This window comes from Salvia hispanica, chromosome 1 (assembly GCF_023119035.1).
Source record: "Salvia hispanica cultivar TCC Black 2014 chromosome 1, UniMelb_Shisp_WGS_1.0, whole genome shotgun sequence".
Lineage (NCBI taxonomy): Eukaryota > Viridiplantae > Streptophyta > Magnoliopsida > Lamiales > Lamiaceae > Salvia > Salvia hispanica.
Genome location: NC_062965.1, coordinates 19,669,553 through 19,688,229, shown reverse-complemented (window position 1 = coordinate 19,688,229; position 18,677 = coordinate 19,669,553). Strand labels below are relative to the sequence as shown.

At 36.4% G+C, this 18,677-nt stretch overlaps 4 protein-coding genes across 10 annotated transcripts; 2 read left to right on the top strand and 2 right to left on the bottom strand.

The window, feature by feature from the left end:
* Positions 1 to 143: 143 nt before the first annotated feature.
* Positions 144 to 4,483, top strand: LOC125223718. Of its 6 annotated transcripts, none has more exons than XM_048127014.1 (7): positions 144 to 270; positions 1,124 to 1,224; positions 1,658 to 1,735; positions 1,851 to 1,922; positions 2,537 to 2,631; positions 3,562 to 4,124; positions 4,236 to 4,483. In XM_048127014.1, the coding sequence occupies exons 1-6, from the start codon at positions 247 to 249 to the stop codon at positions 4,116 to 4,118; spliced, it is 927 nt and encodes a 308-aa protein (XP_047982971.1). In that variant the 5' UTR covers positions 144 to 246; the 3' UTR covers positions 4,119 to 4,124; positions 4,236 to 4,483. The 6 variants fall into 6 exon arrangements, with proteins under 6 accessions (XP_047982971.1, XP_047982963.1, XP_047982954.1 ...); XM_048127006.1 differs by having other exon boundaries at positions 4,230 to 4,483; XM_048126997.1 differs by having other exon boundaries at positions 4,209 to 4,483.
* A 35-nt stretch (positions 4,484 to 4,518) lies between these two features.
* On the bottom strand, positions 4,519 to 8,683 carry LOC125223680. The gene is made up of 8 exons (XM_048126937.1): positions 8,057 to 8,683; positions 7,273 to 7,973; positions 6,884 to 6,954; positions 6,621 to 6,710; positions 5,974 to 6,165; positions 5,798 to 5,893; positions 5,194 to 5,236; positions 4,519 to 4,787 (listed from the first exon to the last, which is right to left on the bottom strand). The coding sequence occupies exons 1-8, from the start codon at positions 8,521 to 8,523 to the stop codon at positions 4,660 to 4,662; spliced, it is 1,788 nt and encodes a 595-aa protein (XP_047982894.1). The 5' UTR covers positions 8,524 to 8,683; the 3' UTR covers positions 4,519 to 4,659.
* A 2,001-nt stretch (positions 8,684 to 10,684) lies between these two features.
* Positions 10,685 to 11,881, bottom strand: LOC125223703 (cilia- and flagella-associated protein 251-like). 2 transcript variants are annotated; one of them, XM_048126969.1, is made up of 3 exons: positions 11,141 to 11,881; positions 11,004 to 11,065; positions 10,685 to 10,944 (listed from the first exon to the last, which is right to left on the bottom strand). In XM_048126969.1, exons 1-3 carry the CDS (start codon positions 11,850 to 11,852, stop codon positions 10,720 to 10,722), a joined length of 999 nt encoding a protein of 332 aa, XP_047982926.1. In that variant the 5' UTR covers positions 11,853 to 11,881; the 3' UTR covers positions 10,685 to 10,719. The 2 variants fall into 2 exon arrangements, with proteins under 2 accessions (XP_047982926.1, XP_047982934.1); XM_048126977.1 differs by having other exon boundaries at positions 10,685 to 10,920.
* A 2,193-nt stretch (positions 11,882 to 14,074) lies between these two features.
* LOC125211148 (protein LURP-one-related 8) lies at positions 14,075 to 15,007 on the top strand. Its single transcript, XM_048110856.1, has 2 exons — positions 14,075 to 14,372; positions 14,462 to 15,007. The coding sequence occupies exons 1-2, from the start codon at positions 14,142 to 14,144 to the stop codon at positions 14,816 to 14,818; spliced, it is 588 nt and encodes a 195-aa protein (XP_047966813.1). The 5' UTR covers positions 14,075 to 14,141; the 3' UTR covers positions 14,819 to 15,007.
* Positions 15,008 to 18,677: the final 3,670 nt, after the last annotated feature.

The window sequence follows — 18,677 nt, the reverse complement described above, 5'->3', positions numbered from 1 at the left end:
TTTCCCCTTTAGAGAGCCCTGAATCTTGATGGTTGTTGACGATGAAGGATTTTGTGAAATGTGAGCAGTTCACATTTATTTACTCCCTATTTATTAATAATAAAAGTTTTAGCAATAAATAAATATACAGATATTAAAGGGGTGGGAAATTGAATAAATGGCATGAGTTGGTATAGAGTCAGAAATTGAGAGGCAGCTCGCGAGCGGCGGAAGCGGAGGCTAATTGTAACATTGAAGACGGCGGCGATGACTCTCGCTCAATTCTCCATGGTTTCTGCTTCTCTTTCCCTTCTTTTTTTTTCCTTTCATTTTTATGTTTCTCATCCGCATATTACTCTTACTTGCTCCTTTCTTTCTTCTCTTTCCGTCAATATCTATTTATTTGGGGGAGGGGGCTACGCTCATCAACATATGTTGAAATTAATTGGAATTTTTTTTACGTTTCAAAACATGAACCTAAACAATCTTTTTTTGGTCGATTATAGTCAACCTACCCTGTTGATAATACTATGATCCTGCAAGCTGCATTAGCAATAGCTGGGGCATAAATTCTATCCTCGTGATTTGGGGCTGCCCGACTCACATTATTCTGTTGATTTTTCTTTAACCTGTTAGACTTTCTTCCTTGCTCTAGCTTTCATTAGGATTGATGAAATGTTCATTCTCTTCAACTGGCTAGTAGTGAGCGAATAAACAATAAATTTTAAAGAGATTGTGCTAGTCGAATTGTTTGGAAATTAATGACAGATTGGTGTGAGTACTTTGTCACTATATACTCAGTGATCGTTTGCACTGCTTTGGATTCACAGAGAACAAAAAAAATTGATCATTTATTATGCACTTCTATTTGTGTGTCAACTGTCAAACTGCCAATACAATACTGCACTGGAAGTGTTAATTTTTGGCTTCATGTGTGTTAGATGTGCATATGAGGTAGCATACTGTGACTTCTATGTTTTGATTCACCTTATAAAGATATCCTTTATTCAACAGAATTAATTTTTATACATGGACTTGATGATTTCTTCAGCTATTTCTCCAATGTTCTTCTCATTTTTGTGCATGTGCACTGAAATTTAATCTCCCTTTGGATTGGTGCTCAAATTTCACTGGTACTGTGCAGGTTGAAGAGTTGGCTTCTCTTGTTAAAGACAATTATCCTTGCAAGCATCTAATTTTGTCAGTGGAAGATCTGTTAGTCAATTATCTTCAGGATGATACAAGGTGATTGTTGTGGGTAGCTACAGATGCTATGATACTATAAAGGCTGTTCTTAGTATTTGTGGCCCAATAGATACTTATAACAATATTCTAGAGTGGAAAAGGATGCATCGATTCTGTGCATTATCCTTTTTAATTGGGCTCTGTCTTTGAATTTTATATTTCCAAGCTTTGTATCCCAACCAAGTATCTCATGATCACAGCATTCTCCACAAGCACTGTAATAATCTCTCAATCACCACTTCAATATTTTCCCCAACAATTATGATAAAATGCTCACAAGTGTATTCAAACTATTTTTTGTTCATGTAGTGCAATTTGGTATTTTACATCACAGACATAATGTTTATTGATTACATTTCCATTACTTAATGTCTGAATGAAATTTTAAGCTCCATTCAGAAAATTAAAGGTGAAGAAAATGTTACATGTGCAGTTTAGATGGAGTGCTCGAGCTGGAACCTATGAATTCATATAACCGCTTGCTTGTACACCGTCTTGCAGAAATATTTGGGTATTTATGTTCATGCAATTTTTACTGACTCATTCACTGCATTTCTTATCTGGACCTTGAGAAAAATGAGTTTTTTGGCTCACTAAATATGACATGTAGCAATCATGTTACCTAGATTTTTTCATCACTCTGTTGGAGAAGGAGAAGACAGGCACTTAGTGTTGGAGAGAAGCCCAGAGACATCAATGTAGGTTAAGTTTATGGCTTCATATTTTAGCATTTAGTTAGATTGATTCTGCTATCAATTTTTCCATTTGGAATTATATGCATTTTAGATTTTCAGAAGGAGGCCCATGTTTGATGAAGAGGAAAATGTTTGGTATCCAAGCCTTATGCTTTTTGTGCTGCAATCCTCATAAGTTATTCAGTTCATATTCAACTGAGGCTAAAATAGATTCTCTTTTGATTTCTTTCTCTGCCCTATTTTGGTAGGATTAAATTATTCAGTTCATATTCAACCACGACTAAAGTTAAGAAACACATTTACCAAGTCCAATTCCTTAAGCCTTCAAAATTATTCTTTTTTGTGACTAATCTCAAGCGGATCAGAAAGTTTTCCGAAAGAGGAACTAATGCGATTAATTACTTTATCAAAGTTTCTGCTCATGGCGGTCCAACAAGTGGTCGCACTTCAGAATATATTACATGCAGTTGTTACATCGTGATTTTTAATGTGGTTGTTATGATATGTTTTAAAAAGCATGTGTAATAGAAATTGTCTTCCCATGTGTTTTAATTTGTAATCTAGAATTTGCGTTACACGTGCTGGTATTATGTAATTTGATGATATGACAATTGCAGTCCAGGCATCCTTGTGAGTGATTTGTTGTTGCAGTATGGTGAGATGCAGACACCAATGTCTTATGATGTATTGAGGCGAAAGGAAGTTTTGCCAGGTAAATTATTACATTATGACACAGAATGTTGACTAATTGCTTCATCGTGTTGCTTCAGTTTCTTGCTATTTCGGGTTTTACTCATTCTACAGAATAACCGTTTTCATAGTATAATCTAAACTCTTGATTAGATTTGAAGTGAAAGGACACAGTCCTGTTGTGCAAGTGACTAAAAAATATATAAATTTATGGTTACATACTTACATTTGAACAAGTACTATCATAATACAATTATTGCTTTATGGTGTTACTTCAGTTTCTTGCTATTTCAAATTTATTTCTCTTGGAAAGCATATCCATAGGCTTTAGAAAAAGAAAAGAAAAAAGTAAAATTCCAGAATGTTATGGCATAAATAAACTCAACTGTGATTTACTAATCCTTATGGTTACGGAGAAGATATAACTTCACTTAATGATTCAGAAGCTGAGTGGTTTTGAAATACATGACTTGCTTTTTCCTGAAAGGATTAAGTAGCATTTCTAAGGTTTTAGGATGAAAATAAAATATTAAGTATTTATGGGGTGGGTGTTTGATAAAGTTAGACTTAATTATCCTTGTCAAATAGGAACACATATAGACTGCATGTAGTGATATGAATAGAAGCAAATTAAGGTTTTCCAAAGAAGATATGTGGAAGGTTGACGTGGAACAGATGAATAGAGTCCACAAAGAAGAAAAATGGCTTCTGTTTGAACTTTGGAAATTTGAAGTTCTGTACTTTGTGTGATTCATGAGCTTCGTTTCAGAAAGTTTGTCTTTCTTCTTCCTCATATTTTATGTGGGTAGTAAACAAATAATTGTACAAGATCGAGATATCACTTGAAGTTGTTAGTTATTTCTTCCAATTGTGATTTTATCACGTTAGCAGTGCATTATCTGGTTTGTTTAAATATGGACATGAATTTGGAATATTTTTCTGGTTTTCCAAGGCCAGAAGGTTGATCCTGTGTGCGGACCTTCTCTGGATGAGAGAGAAACAGCTTATTTTGCTGCAAGACAGAGAATATTTTCAGAAGATGCATGTGATAGTAACCTGATAAAGGAGAGACCAAAAAAAGATCTTGTGGTTGCTCGCCGTATGATAACTCGTGCCCTTGGCCAAGCAGACAAGGGTACAAAGCATGAGCTCACTAAGGAATGTGAAGAACTGGTGGTAGAGGATGTGAAGATCAAGCACACTGATAAGAGCAACATCATGTCTAGCAACAACATAAAAACAAATCCCCTCTCTGGGAAACACCCAAGGGCATGTACGATCTCAAAAATAGACAAATCCGGTGAATTTAAGGTGATGGATGGTTCAAGCAAAGAACCCCAGCAAAAGAACAACTTAAAAGGCGGGGACTCCTTGGAAGAGCTGAAGAGTAACTCACCAGACAACCATTTAAGACAGGAGCATATGGGAGCTGCAAAGAGGTTGTTTGCTAATGCCTTAAGAATGCAACGAAGGGATGTCAATCTGTCAAACAAGGAAACTGGTTGCTGACCTCAGGTAATTCTACAACAAGAAACCGATGTTCTTTAATCATCTTGTGCACATAAGATTGACATATTCTGTTTTGTCGCATATCAGTAGTATGAAGCACTAGAAAATTAGTTGCAGGAAGATTTGACAGGCCATTTGATGGCAAACCGGCTTGAGGGCAGCTTCAAGATCCTTGGTCATGGAAAAAGCAACGCAACCGTCAAAAGAAAACTGGTTGTTTGGTGGTATTGTATCACAGACTACGTTACTGCATGTTTAAGAGTTACTATTTGGGTAGGTTTCTTCTATCTTAACTGATGGAATCAGGCATGGGACTTTGTTGTACAGAATAACATGGAATTGCTCTTAATATTGTTTTTCCTGAATATAGATCGTAGTATCATGATCTTAAATCAAAGGCTCTCGAGTAAATGCTTCTTTTTATCAGGTTACAAATTGAAGTTCCTCAACCAATATTATATCAAGACAAGAAAGAATGAAAAAGCGAGTTCTACTCTGCTTGCAATTTTAAACTTGAAATACAGTACTATCAGATGCAGGACTATTCAGAAACACTCTTTGCCTCATCATCTACTGTAGAGGCCGACTCCATTTTGGCCAAGGCAGCTTTTAACTTATCCCTCACCATTACTCCATTATCTTTCTTCCACTTTCCGCCTTCGCTTGAACCTGCAAACACCACAACATATTATCAGCAAAATAAATCAATCCATATAGTAACTTCCAAGTTCAAATACAGAAAACAGAAGTTCATAAAAATGTATACTATTACATAGTCATCTTTATATCCAAATAAAACTTTATCCACATTTGATGGTAAAATATTGACTCAAAAATACAAAAAAGATGTCCTTTATGGGTATAACATCCCTATTTGTGTACTTAAATCTAGATCTAGAAGTTCCTAACACTATGTTTGGACTTCTAGCATGACACAAGAGTATACTGTTATTCCTTAAAACCTGTTCAAATGAAAGAGCAAAGAAACATATCCACACAAAATACTCGGACAGCTCAGACGTATTAGATGCAATAATCACAAGAATATGATAAGAGCTAGTTATCAAGAATTTACCTTCATAGCTCTTACAGTCTAAGCTTCCATTGGACGGCTCTTGCTGAAGTTAGAAATAATAGAATTAATAAGCATTATCGAATACGTTCAAACAATAGAAGCAATTTTTAGTCAGAAGGATATCATAATTACCAAAATAGACTTAAAAGTTCATGTCATACACATGAAACATTGAATATAACACCTTGATGCTAAGAGGATAGCTTTAACAAGAGATTCTTTATATCAGCTAAGTTAGCACATAAATCATTGTTTTGGCATTAACAGCATATACAGAAAACAAAATAGAAGAAAAGGTCAGTGGCAAATGAAACAAAAATAACTAGCATTATCTCACATTGGTGTAAAGAGAGAACTCTAACCACTATATATAAGTCTAATGGGCCCCTATGGATTTCTATAAAAGGTAGACCTCAGTTCCATATTATAATGTGCACCAATGTTTCTCTTGCTAATATGGAAAACTAGATGTTAAAGAACTAATATTAAGAACTGCACAAATAATAACAAAAGAAATCATGTTTTTCATGAGCCTAGTGCCATCCCATTTACACGCCAAAACTAGTTCCCTGCACCCAAAAAAAGAGAAGTAATAGAAACTTACTGGTTTGCATATTGAGAAAGACGATCGCCCAACTAGGTTTTTTGGAGCTACAGTTGAGCATGAACCGACATCTTGAGTATTATGTGCCTCCACTTTCTGCAGCCATTCATCCTTGAATTACAGTTTTGCCACTCATACGAGAAGAAATGATATGTCAAATTAGAATCACACGTTACCTTCTGATCCAGGAAGGTTACTTTATTGCTAAGACTGGCTGCATTAGATCTATCCTGCACTCTTTGCTTGTGTGACGATTCACGGTGATGTAATGATTTCGTCATAATGCCAGTGCAACTTGTTTGGTTTAGCTCACTTTTGCTGTCATCCAGTGAGCAAGCTCCCCAAGTGTATCTAACATATTTCCTCAACTATGTGAAGACAAAAAAGTCTAAACTTAGTTCAAGAAAAGAATATTAACTTGGAACTTAGCTAAAACACTCGGATCAATAAAAATAACCAACCACATAATTTTTTTTTTGCTTTGAAGTTACATGCAAAAGAACTAGTCAACTTTAACCAATTTTGTTGTTATTAATTTTTAGCAATGTCAATACTCAATAGTGAACTTTCAAATCTTGCAATATAATGTACATCCAGAAAATAAAACTACATTAAACCCAACTCTATTTGCATTTGGCATTTGTAACATGAAAAATGGCATCGCACTAACTCATTCATATTAGTTCATTTCAGTTTCATTTATCCAAATTTAGGGAATGTGCAATCAGTTGCAACAAATAGAACGTTTGCCACTGATATCGTTATTAACTTGGCAATTAACCCTTCATATTCCTAATGCTTTTATAGGAGTTAGAAAGCTCACCTTTTCCCAATGATCTTGGGCTTTTCCGCGATTCCTAATGTTCTTCATTATAGTATCCTCGTAGCGGAGCCGTTGGATTCTGTATTCACACTGTAAATGAGACAGAAAAAGAAAAAAAGAAGAAAGCTATAAGAGGAAAGCAAAAAAATTTAACCTTCAAATTCAAACTCTCAAGTTGTTGAGATTGTAGAACTAAAAAGCCTAAAAAGAAAACAAAAATAGAAGTACTAAAGCAGCAAAAATATAGGGTAAATGTAACATACTTGGACCAAGAAGCAGAAAAAAATACCAAGGCTTATGCAATAAAGGCCACCAAGATCAGCGAGAAAGCTCACTGCAGATTCGGACAAAGAAAGTGTAGTCAAATTATTGATGGAAGAGAGAATTTGTCAAATCGGAGAAGCAATAACCAGAGAATTATCTCTCTCTTTCTTTAAAGATGGTAGCTAGTTACTGCAATCCAATTGCTTTAGTTTAACCCACGCTTATAATCACAGATAGATATTGAAATCTAACACGCTTATACCTTATATCTCAAGAACCATACCTGTACAAGTTAAAAAGTGGAAGCTACAAACACAAAGAAGAACCTAACAGTGCAGGCTCCAATGAAATTAAGTGTAAGACGAGAACATATGATGAAACCACTCACCGGGTCCTAAAATATTTTGATTGTCAACCTCAACAATATACGAAGATAGGAAATTGACAACCAACGTAGTGTTGATGAGTCCATCTCTAGAGTTCTGGAGCGATGCTTGAAGCTGACTTACCTCACTAAAAGACGAACCAGGAAGAAAATCATGAAACAGGGGCTGGATGAGCTTTAAGTCGTGCAAATTGCGGTAAAGTCTAGGAAATAAATTAAATTTGAGAATGTTTGGCACAGCCCCTCTATATGTAACCGGTTTGTCATCAAAGTCGGTGGCGTTCTTCACAATTCCACTGACAAAGCTCAAATGCTTCTTCCTCTCATTTTTCTTTGCAGTGAGGTTAAACTGAAAGCCAACCGCAGTGGCCGGATTGTTGGGAAGATCGACAAAATGCCACGAGATATAGGCGAAGTCCCTGATAGGGCGACAGTTACTGCAGCGAATGGATATGGTAGGGCCTGAGGTGGTGTTGAGACAAGAGTAGTTTGCAAAGGTGGAAAGGCGAAAAGATCTCTGATCAATGAAGAAAGGATTCCCCGTTACAAGAGTGTCCAAACCGCGCAATTGAGCACAGCTCATACTTGAAACAGTAGTAATGTTGACTTCCAAATCGTTCAAAAATGACTCCAACTCAGGCGCATTGGCAGCTCTGACACTATGCACCTCAACACTTCGCTTTGATATCGTTTGATAGAGCAACCTAAAGCCTAAATTCCGTAATTAATTGGGCTATAAATTGATTGTCGAATTCAAGTAAAAAGCAAAAAAAAGAGCAGAACTCACGCTGCAAACAAACCGATGAAGAGAATCCAGCTAGCAATGGAAAAGGAGCCTCCAAGCTCGGTCTTGCGCTTGACGACGGGTTGGTGATCGTGCAGCCAGTGGCGGGTGGCAAAAGCGACGTCGAGGCGGCTTATCCACCAGCGGATCTTGAAGGCGGCGGAGCGGCCGTCGGAGCCGAGGGGGAAAAGGCGGAGGAGGAGGCAGAAGGCGAGCCAACAGAGGAGCATGACGAGCGTGGCTTCGAGAAATACGGCCTGCGATTGCGTGAACTTCTTAATAGAGTCGAAGGAGAATATGGCAGAGGGGAAGGTGAAGGCAGAGCCGTAGCTGACGCCGCTGCTAAGCTGGAGAAACGGTGGCTCCGCGGCGAAGAGTGCGCAGGCGTTGGAGGTGCGATTGAAGAGGTAGCCGGGGATGCAGGAGCAGAGAGTGGAGTTGTACAGCAAGGAATTGGAAGGGCATGCCATTGCATATTCCAGCTACCAACAATTGAATTTGAATGGAGAGCGATTTGGATTCCGTGTGGGGGAAAACGAAGAACAGGTTCGATTCAGCTCTGAGTCTACTCTTTCTTGCTTTTTTTTAACTCTCTTTCCTCTCTTTACCTTTTATTTTTCCAACAGATGGCATGATCACAAAAGAATTCACCGACTGTTGGAATTTATATATCTTCCATCCGAATGCACTAGTTAACTAGTACTCCTACAGTCCAATTAAGCCGATGCATTTCTTAGTCGGCACACAATTGTAGGAATTATTGATTAATGTGTTTAGTTGGAGAGATAAAAGGTATGTGTAAGTATTAAAATAGAGAAAAAGAAAAATGAATATTTAATAAGAGTGAGAAAAGGTGATTATTAATTGAATAGAGAAAGTTTTCAAAAAAAAAATGTATCATCTTAGTTGGGACAAACTAAAAAAGAAAACGTGTCATTTTAAGTGGAATAGAGGGAGTAGTAGTAATCACTTTAGGCTCTTGGTTTAATTTTTTAGTGGATTTTAGAATTTAATTAATTTTTTTGTGTTAGTTAAATTTAATTTTTTATTTTTTCCTAATTTATTTAGTATTAATTCAATGCAATATCAACTCAAGAATAATTGAAAAAATGGAGTTGATATTGCAACTGAATTAATTTAAAAATAAATAGAAGAAAAAAACTTTACTTGAACTCAAAAGAAGTTAACTAAATTCAGAATTCCATCAAATAAAGATCCAACTCGGTTGATATAAAATTTGCTGATGAAATTGATTCCCCAATTTTGCTATTGTCTCGGACGGATAGTTGGATTGTCACAGTGTCAACTGTCAATGCTGCAGAGGCAAACTGATATTTGACAAAGTAACAGATCTGACGATTGGTGAAGAAATCCACCAAGAATCGTGATCTTATGTTTCGAGGTCACCACTGAGCTGAGTATGAAACATAGAAGCATATGTTGGATGATCACAATAAGACTGATATCGATCGAAGCCGAAAAAATGCAATGAAGATACGGATTGGGTGGGGGTGGAGGATTCTCGCACTTGCAGGGGGAAAAAGTCTTCCCCTTGCCTTTTCTCTTTGTTGCTTTAGTCCTCATCAGACGGCTTTGGGTGCTAGGCGAAGACCTAAAGTGAAACATTAAAAAATGGTAAACCGGGACACCTAATATGAGACGGAGGGAGTAGTATTTCTTAACCATTGTGTATAAAATAAGACATGTGTCATTTAATCAGATGCTACTTTGACTTATCAATATTTGCGAGATTTTCGTAACCCAATAAACATGATATTTTGAGTAATAATAATTAAATGGCTAGTGTATGACAACTATGTTATTAGTTACTTACATTGATTCGTATGCATGTGTGTATTATCACCCAAGAGGTGTTTGTGAAATATTATAAATCAAATGGAAACCGTATTACTTGTAATTTTGGATTGAACAGAAAGTCAATAGTATTATTTAATGTAGTGACACAAACAGATTGGGCGCTCTTACTAATTCCAAGAAGAGCTAAGCTATCTCTCAATCTCTACGTGCGTTTTTGTTACAACTGCACGAGGCAGCCAACGGCTAGTTTTGTATCACCCCTCGCACAACATCCCAACGGCTCGTTCCATGCATTTTGAAAGAGTTGTGACCACTCATTGCTGTGGCTCGACGTTGACATCTTCCAACAAACTTCACCTTGGACTTGGTAGCTGGCAGAGCTTTGGTTAACATATCAGCCGCATTGCCCTCAGTTGAAACTTTGAATCTCATCCCTGATAAAAATATCTCCTCGCATCAATGCCCATTCTAAATGGTCTGATGGGCATATTACTTGGTCTGCTGAACATATTCCAAGAAAGAGAAGAGACATTCAGCAATATTATCCAGTCCCGGAGAGCGGAAAGGGAAGCCAAGAGGAAAATAACATATTTCTTGAAAAGTGAAGAGGAGAGGCAGAGAAGGTTGCGTGAAGAAGAGGTGGCTCGGAAGCTTGAATTAAGCTACTTCACTATGCTTTGTGTTGTGTTTGCATCCATTCACTTTGTTGATCGAGTTATTTTCAAAGACTTAAATGCGTGAGTTGAGTGGATAACAGTGAATTTTGTTTTCAGCATTGATATGGTGTGATTTAAGATTTAAGAAAGTGCGAAATAGGCAAAAAGTAAATCAAGTCGAGATTGGAAAAGTCATTTCACTCCGATTACAGACATGAGGAAGTTAAGGTGTGTAAGATGAGAGTGATCTTGTGTTGGTGGTGGTTCGATGCCTGTGAAGAGATACAAGGCCTTAACTTCTTCCACATAGGAGGAACGCTTTGGAGCCTTGAATCCTACAATAACTCTTATTGCGTCTATCTTCTCCCAAATTTTATCCTCACTAATCTCTTCCTGCAACAAAATAAAATCACCCACCTTGCTCACTAATAAATCATGCTAATAATACAAATAAAAGCACGCAATTTGGCACTAACCCCACCACCATTTACTCCATTGCCCTCTTTCAAATTGTCACCATCTATCTTGGGATCAATAACTAGAGAAAACAACAAGTTATATGCTAATACCAATTTATAAGTAAAGCAGTTTGATGAGCATTAACTTTAATTACCATTGACAGCAGGTTTGTTGACGTCATAAATTTCATTCTTCAAAACTAGCCCTTGTACACCTAAAACCTCCATCTCATCTCCATCTTCCTCTTCCTTTCCTTGTTCCTGATTCTCTTTCTCTTCCTCTGCTTCTTCTTCTTGTTCCTGATTCTCTTTCTCTTCCTCTGCTTCCTCTTCTTGTTCCTCATTCTCTTCCTCTGCTTCCTTTTCTTGTTCCTGATGCTCTTCCTCTTCCTCTTCCACTAGAATATTTTTAGTGTCAGTGGAAGAGGAGTTGCTGCTCATCTCTCCCCCCTCTAGTGATTCTGTCACTCTATCATGATTCAGCTCATCGTCCACCAATTCAATTCTCATTTCAATCTGTCTCTTGATGTCCTCACTCATCTTGACCTCCGCAGCTGTTGTTGTTCCTTCACTATCACCATCACCGTCGTCATCGTCATCAACACCAAAATCATAATCAGAAAGAGGAGGAGGAGGAGGAGGAGGAGGAGGCAGCAGCTTGGTCATGAGCTTGTGAGTGCAGGCGTATGAGGCTAAAACGAGGCCGGAAGGCAGCGAGACAGCGAAGCCGAGCGCAGAAACAACGAGTAAGGGCGGAAGTAGCAGCGGAGCAGATGACATGATAACACCGGCCATTACCACCTTCTTCCCTGCATCCATCACCCAACCCCACTCCTTTTGCTTCTCCCATTCATCCTGCTTCTCCATTTTCCAACACCTTCACTTCTCACAACCCTCATCACCCTTTTTTGTGCTTATTAAAGCGGTGACACGCGTTGTCACCACACTTTGCATGCATCGTATTATATCTACACTTGCCAAATCTTATCTGCAACTGCAATGCTCTACTTATATCATTCAATTATATACTCCAAAATCATTTATTTTTACAAGAATCGATTTTATAATCTTTTCTTGACTAATCATTTTTCCTCACCTCAAATTCTTGTCGCATGTGTGGTGCCCTCAGCTCCTTCTGCGATTATTGGAAAAAAGTTTCACATGCCTATTACTAGTCAAAGCCCACACCAGGCTTAGAGACTACTCCATGAATTTATATCTTATTTTTTACACTTATAATTCATATCAATCCATCACCAATTTAATACTAGTTTCTTTTTTTCTTTTTTTCTTTTTTTCATTTGGCCCATGCATAAAATTAGTACTCCATATTTTTCTTTTTTTAAATAGTAACCATTATTTTTCTTCATTATTTCTCTTTTTTTTAGTCTTTTCCTCTTATCTTTTGCATTCAACTAATAACATCTTAATATTTTTTATTTCTCTTACTACTTTAATAATTTTACGGTAAAGTTTACGTTGTCCGTATATGTCGATTTCAATTTAATTACTATAACTTAAATTAAATTCTTACAATTTTTAGATTCACTGTTGTTCCCTCCGTCTATAAAAATTCGTCCCGGTTTGATCGGGCACGAGTTTTAAGAAATGTAATGAAAAGTGAGTTGAAAAAGTTAGTGGATTATGGGTCATACTTTTATATATTAGCTTTATAATAAAATGTGAGTAAGAATGAGTTAGTGCAATATGAAATTCACTATAAAAAATGGTAAAAATGAAATGGGACAAATTTTGGGGAACGAATAAAAATGAAAAATTGGAATAAATTTTCGTGGAGAGAGAGAGAGTATAACTTAAATGGGAAAGCTTTTCAACTCTGTTGATATATATATAATAATAAACCCAATCACAAAAAGTCTATAATTGTGAGATAGTTTACCAACTCAAAATACATAATAAAATGACCAAATAAGTATTAAATTACCATAGTTGAGAACGAGAAAAATATCTGAGGTTTGATTAATTGTGTGGCGTGTCGTTGTTCCCACCGCAAATTAGTCCTCAGCCACATAAACTAATTAATTAAGATTAATTGGTTTGATAGCAGCTTAATACTTTGTCCTGCATTTAGGTGTATTTAATTATATGATAATATACGGCCAACAAGAAAATGGACGGCTATTTGTTAGATATCTAACTTTTTTTCTGTCAACCATTCCCCACCACTCATAGCCGCCCATTGCCATTTTATTCTCCTAAAAAATCATTATGCTACATTATTCGGATATTACTTCACCAGTCACCATCACTACCAATATACATTGCTCACTTTTTAAATAGGAATTACACACATAATATCTTATCATATGTCAACTACGTCATTAAGCAACATTATTATTTACTATGGTTCATAATCAAGTACTAGATTGATAAGATTAATTTGAACCGCTTAAGAGCATTTCTAGAAAATAAAGTGCAGAAAATAGACTCCCGTAATATGTAATTTTGTAGTCTTGTCATTTTATATCTATTTTGTAGAAAATTCCACCTATGGTAAGAAATGAATTTGTCCAAAGACCCTGAATGCGTGACACCTATTTAATACACTACAAGATTTCAAATTTAAGTTGTCCGAAAGGAATCTCTGTGTAAGAAATTCTAAGAGTGCATAAAAGACAACGCACTAAGATAACTTATACTCCATCCGTTTATTTATAGTTGAGTCATTTTTTCATTTTGATAAGTTTCTTTATAGTTGAGCCGTTTTCATATATGGTAACTTTTTTCTCTTTCTTACTTTACTCTTTCTTACTTTATTCTCTCTACTTTATTCACTTTATACTTTATTATCTCTACATTTTCCTCTCTTTTACTATTTTATCTATTTATTTAATACACCCAACATTCATTTCTAAAATTATGTGCCAAAAAGTTCCGCCTCAACTACGAAGAAACGGGGAGAGTACTAAGAGTATTTTGTAATTATTTTTTTCTTTGAATGGCAAAATAGTAGTAGGACGGAGGGGCCAAGGCGAAAATGGTCTTAATCTTACTTTACTACTCCTTAGATTGGAGGTAGGGCCATAATAACCTTAATGAACTAACTATATATACAACACAGCCCCCATTCGAGCAAACCCATCTCTAATTACACCAATATTGTTTATTCAATTGAATTGAGATCACGGAGAAAGCATGACCAAGATATATCCAAACGCCTCCTCCTCCTCCTCCGACGAGGGCAAAATTGATCCGGTGGTGCTGACCGTGTGGAAGAAATCTCTCCTTCTCAACTGCGAGGGTTTCACGGTGTTCGACCCCCACGGCAACCTCGTCTACCGCGTCGACAATTACATGGCCGCCACCAAGGGCCACATCATCCTCATGGACGCTTCCGGCGCCACTCTCCTCACCATCCGCCGCAAGGTAGTATATATATAATTGAAAGTTGAAAACACCTAGCTAGCTAATTAGTACTCATGTACAATGAAATTAAATGTTGATTTGATTTGCAGAGACTGAGCCTAGGAGATACGTGGCTGATCTTCGACGGCGAGACGGTGGAGGATCCGAGGTTCACGGTGAGGAAGAACGTGAGCCTCCTGAATAGCCGGTGCCTGGCTCACGTGTTCCAGAAGAAGAGCGTGCCGCTGTACCAGATCGAGGGCTCGTACTCGCGACGGTGCTGCGCTGTGTATGACGAGAAGCGCCGGCGGGTGGCTGAGATCAGGCCGAAGGAGGCCGCCGTGACGGGGGTAGCTTTTGGCAAGGATGTTTTCCGGATGGAGGTGCAGCCGGGATTCGACACGAAGGTGGCTATGGGGATGGTTATCCTTCTGGATCAGATGTACGCTTCTGGAAGATTCATTTGAGGTTAACATTAATTAATGTAAGCGTAAGGTGACATTTTTTTTGGATCCGATTCCGATTCCGATTCCGATTCCTCTTGTGCTTTGGTTTTTTGGTTTTTGATAAAAGACCAAGCTTGTGTGAGTATTATACTCCTACTTAGTTTGTATGGGTGAATCGGCCAATATATATAATCTTCTTTTCTTTTTCAATTGTATATATACTTATTTAATAAACCTTTTAAGCATCAAATTTATTAGGGGTTCTGCCATTCTCAAGATGCTAAAATTAAAATACGGATATACTCTCCTAGTATAGGCGAGTGATCAAGGTCTTACTAATTTTAAGTGTATAATTAGAGAATAAATCTTTTCTTAGCCACACATCTTATTACTCCAATTTAATCTTAAAGGTTAAACAAATTTTCAGATTTTTGTTAAAAATAATAGCCCAAGGGCATTTTTGAAATTGGTATATCAACATCTCAAACTCAAGCGCCGATTTCTCCCAAATTCAAAGTGCAATTTCTTCCAAAATTCAAGTGTTGATTTCTTCAAATCTTAACCAAATTTGTTCGCAAAAATCAACGTGAATTGTGTTGCGTGATTTCTGAACCAAATTCAACTTCCTGTCCAAATTCGTTCACGTCTGATCGCGACGTCACTTCCCGGTCAAATCGCGACGTTTGGAGTCAGGACTGACGACGAGCATCATCCAACGGCCGAAGCAAAAAGAATAGGATGGCGTACCGGCGGCTGGCTCAAATGGCACAACCAAGCTTCGTCTCTGATTCGCAACGAGGCAGGAGACCAATACTGTGCGCTGCCGCTCACCGACGACGACGAAGGTATCGACTAGGCCTGCGGTGAGGTCGAGAGAGAAATAGTGATAGAGTGAGAGAGAGGGCAGTTGGGGAAAGAGGAGGGAGACGCTCGCACCACCACATGCCGGTGACGGCGATGGTCCTCCGCGACCAGACGAAAGAGAAAAGAGGCGATGCAGCGGTTGTGGTGAAAGAGAGAGATAAAAGTTTGGGCGCATTGTTCAGGGTTTAGGAATATACTTCACTATATGAACAATATATTTCACTAAAATGAAAAAACGATACATTATAAGGCATGCAGAATATACTTCACTATAATCACAATATTATACATCACTATATACACAATATATACTTCATTGAAATGAAAATAGGGTACATTATAAGGCATACAGAATATACTTCACTTTAAGCACAATATACATCACTATATGCTCAATATACTTAACTGAAATGAAAAAATTGTACACTGTAAACTACTCCCTCCGTTCCATAGTAATGGAGGCGTTTATTAGGGGTTCTGCCATTCTCAAGATGCTAAAATTGTACACTGTAAACTGAAATGAAAAAATTGTACACTGAAAAATTGTGTTAGGTGAGTTAAGTAAAGAGAGAATAAAGTGGAAAATAAAAAAGGTAGAGAGATGAAGAGAGAAAAAAGTAAGAGAGAGTAAAGTAGGTCTAGAAAAATGCGTTGACTTTTACTAAAAAGGGAAATGACTCTATTACTATGGAACGTACCAAAATGGTAAAATGACTCTATTACTATGGAACGGAGGGAGTATATTCTTCGTTGAAATATCAAACATCATATTTTTAGTTCACTTCTTACTCATTTTTAGTTCATTGTGTACATGTTTTAGTCCACTAAACGTGAGATTTATTTCATTGTCAGCTTATTTTTAGTTCACTTTTTACTGGTTTTTAGTTCAATACGTACAGGTTATGTACGTGAGTTTTATTTTGTTACAAACTTGTTTTTTTTTTCACTTCTTACATATGTATAGTTCACTGCATACTTGTTTTAGTTCACTACTGTAGTCGTTCACTTCATACCAAAACTTATCAAATTACAATTTTAAGTTGTGAACTATATTTTGTTAAATAATTAACAAGTATTCATATGTGAACTAAATAGATTGAACATAAAGTGAAGTATATTGTGCATATCTTATAGTCTACTGTATTTTCATTTTCAGTGAAGTATAGTGTGCATATAGTGAAGTAAATTGAACATGCCTTATAGTTTACTATTTTTTTCACTACAATGAAGTATATTGTGCATATAGTGAACTATTATATGCTATAGTGAAGTACTATAATAACTTTATAGTGAATTACACTGAAGTAAATATGTTCTATAGTGAAGCAAATATGCTCTACAGTAAAATAAATAGTCTAACATAATATTGAATTTAATTGAAACGGATGAGCTTTATATTGAACTAAATGACACATATTATGAACCATATCAGTTTCATACAAATGGTCATGAACGCTTGAAGTTTACAATCATTTTTCCACATCTATCTTCATGTTGTTGCTACATTCTTGAAGATATTCAATGACTCATAGTGCACTACTTTTTCAACATATTGTCGCCAAGATATTCAATGACTCCATGATGTTGTCACCAAGATATTCAATGACTCATGGTTTGTTTCCGAAGACATTAATGCGCTGCAATTCTTTGCTCTTAGCCTTTGGAGTATTTCCTTGCTGTTTCTTTTAAGCAATACATTTCCAATCTTGTTCCCGCTCACCATAGTATCAATCATCATATACTTTACTCTAAGGTCTATTCACTTCACTGAAATCAGAAAACACAAAACATTATAAGACATACATCGTATACTTCACTCTGAGCATAAACTGAATCACTGCAAAGGTAAATCACTTCACTCTTAACATTTATTAGTTCACTTTAAGCTCTACACACTCTAACCATGGAATACTTCACACTATGCACGTTTTACTTCACTAAAATGAAAAAATAGTGCACTATAAGCAAGGATAACAAACACTTCACTCTAACCATGGAATACTTCACTCTCTGCACGTTTTACTTCACTGAGATGAAAAAACAGATCACTAATAACATGGATCACAAACACTTCACTCTAACAATGAAATATTTCACTTTGAGCACATCTTACTTCACTGAGTTGAAAAAATAGATCACTATAACATGGATCACAAACACCTCACTCTAACTATGAAATACTTCACTTTAAGCACATTTTACTTCACTGAGTTGAAAAAACAGATCACTAATAACATGGATCACAAGCATTTCACTCTAACCATGAAATACTTTACTGTAAGCACATTTTATTTCATTGAGTTGAAAAAACAGATCACTAATAACATGGATCACAAACAACCACTCTAACCATGAAATACTTCACTTTAAACACATTTTACTTCACTGAGTTTAAAAAATAGATCACTAATAACATGCATCACAAACACTTCACTCTTACCATGTAATACTTCACTCTAAGCACGTTTTACTTCACTGGGATGAAAAAACAGTGCACTATAAACATGGATCACAAACACTTCACTTTAACCATGGAATACTTCACTCTAAGCACATTTTACTTCACTGAGATGAAAAAACAGATAACTAATAACATGGATCACAAACATTTCACTCTAACCATGAAATACTTTACTGTAAGCATATTTTATTTCACTGAGTTGAAAAAACAGATCACTAATAACATGGATCACAAACGCCAACCATACGCCACCCTTGCGAACGCATGTCACTCTGCAGGTTAAATCGCGTGTATAAAATATAATTAGACTTTAGTTACTATTCAAATCTTGTTGCCACTACTACAAATTTGAGAAAAGAACTAAAAAGGCAACAAATTTTGGTGTCGGACTTTAATTTGTCACTAAATTGAAATTAAAAAACAACAATAATATATTTAATGATGAAAAATTCTGCCAGTAATTAATAAATTACAAAAAATAAACTAAAATTAAAATATATTTAGTGTCGGACTTATATCCGTCTCTAAATTGAAATTATAAAAATTCAAAATATA

Bases quoted from the DNA above. Each gene is read 5' to 3' on its own strand.
- LOC125223718 (XM_048127014.1), top strand. From the start codon at position 247: ATGACTCTCGCTCAATTCTCCATG. The intron at 1,225-1,657 runs GTGATTGTTGTG...TTACATGTGCAG, and splicing joins TATCTTCAGGATGATACAAG to TTTAGATGGAGTGCTCGAGC. The intron at 1,736-1,850 runs GTATTTATGTTC...CATGTTACCTAG, and splicing joins CGTCTTGCAGAAATATTTGG to ATTTTTTCATCACTCTGTTG.
- LOC125223680 (XM_048126937.1), bottom strand. From the start codon at position 8,523: ATGGCATGCCCTTCCAATTCCTTGCTGTACAACTCCACTCTCTGCTCC. The intron at 7,974-8,056 runs GTGAGTTCTGCT...TTTAGGCTTTAG, and splicing joins TTCATCGGTTTGTTTGCAGC to GTTGCTCTATCAAACGATAT. The intron at 4,788-5,193 runs GTAAATTCTTGA...TGGTGTTTGCAG, and splicing joins AGACTGTAAGAGCTATGAAG to GTTCAAGCGAAGGCGGAAAG.
- LOC125223703 (XM_048126969.1), bottom strand. From the start codon at position 11,852: ATGGAGAAGCAGGATGAATGGGAGAAGCAAAAGGAGTGGGGTTGGGTG. The intron at 11,066-11,140 runs GTAATTAAAGTT...TGTTTTCTCTAG, and splicing joins CAACAAACCTGCTGTCAATG to TTATTGATCCCAAGATAGAT. The intron at 10,945-11,003 runs GTTAGTGCCAAA...TTAGTGAGCAAG, and splicing joins ATGGAGTAAATGGTGGTGGG to GTGGGTGATTTTATTTTGTT.
- LOC125211148 (XM_048110856.1), top strand. From the start codon at position 14,142: ATGACCAAGATATATCCAAACGCCTCCTCCTCCTCCTCCGACGAGGGC. The intron at 14,373-14,461 runs GTAGTATATATA...TTTGATTTGCAG, and splicing joins TCCTCACCATCCGCCGCAAG to AGACTGAGCCTAGGAGATAC.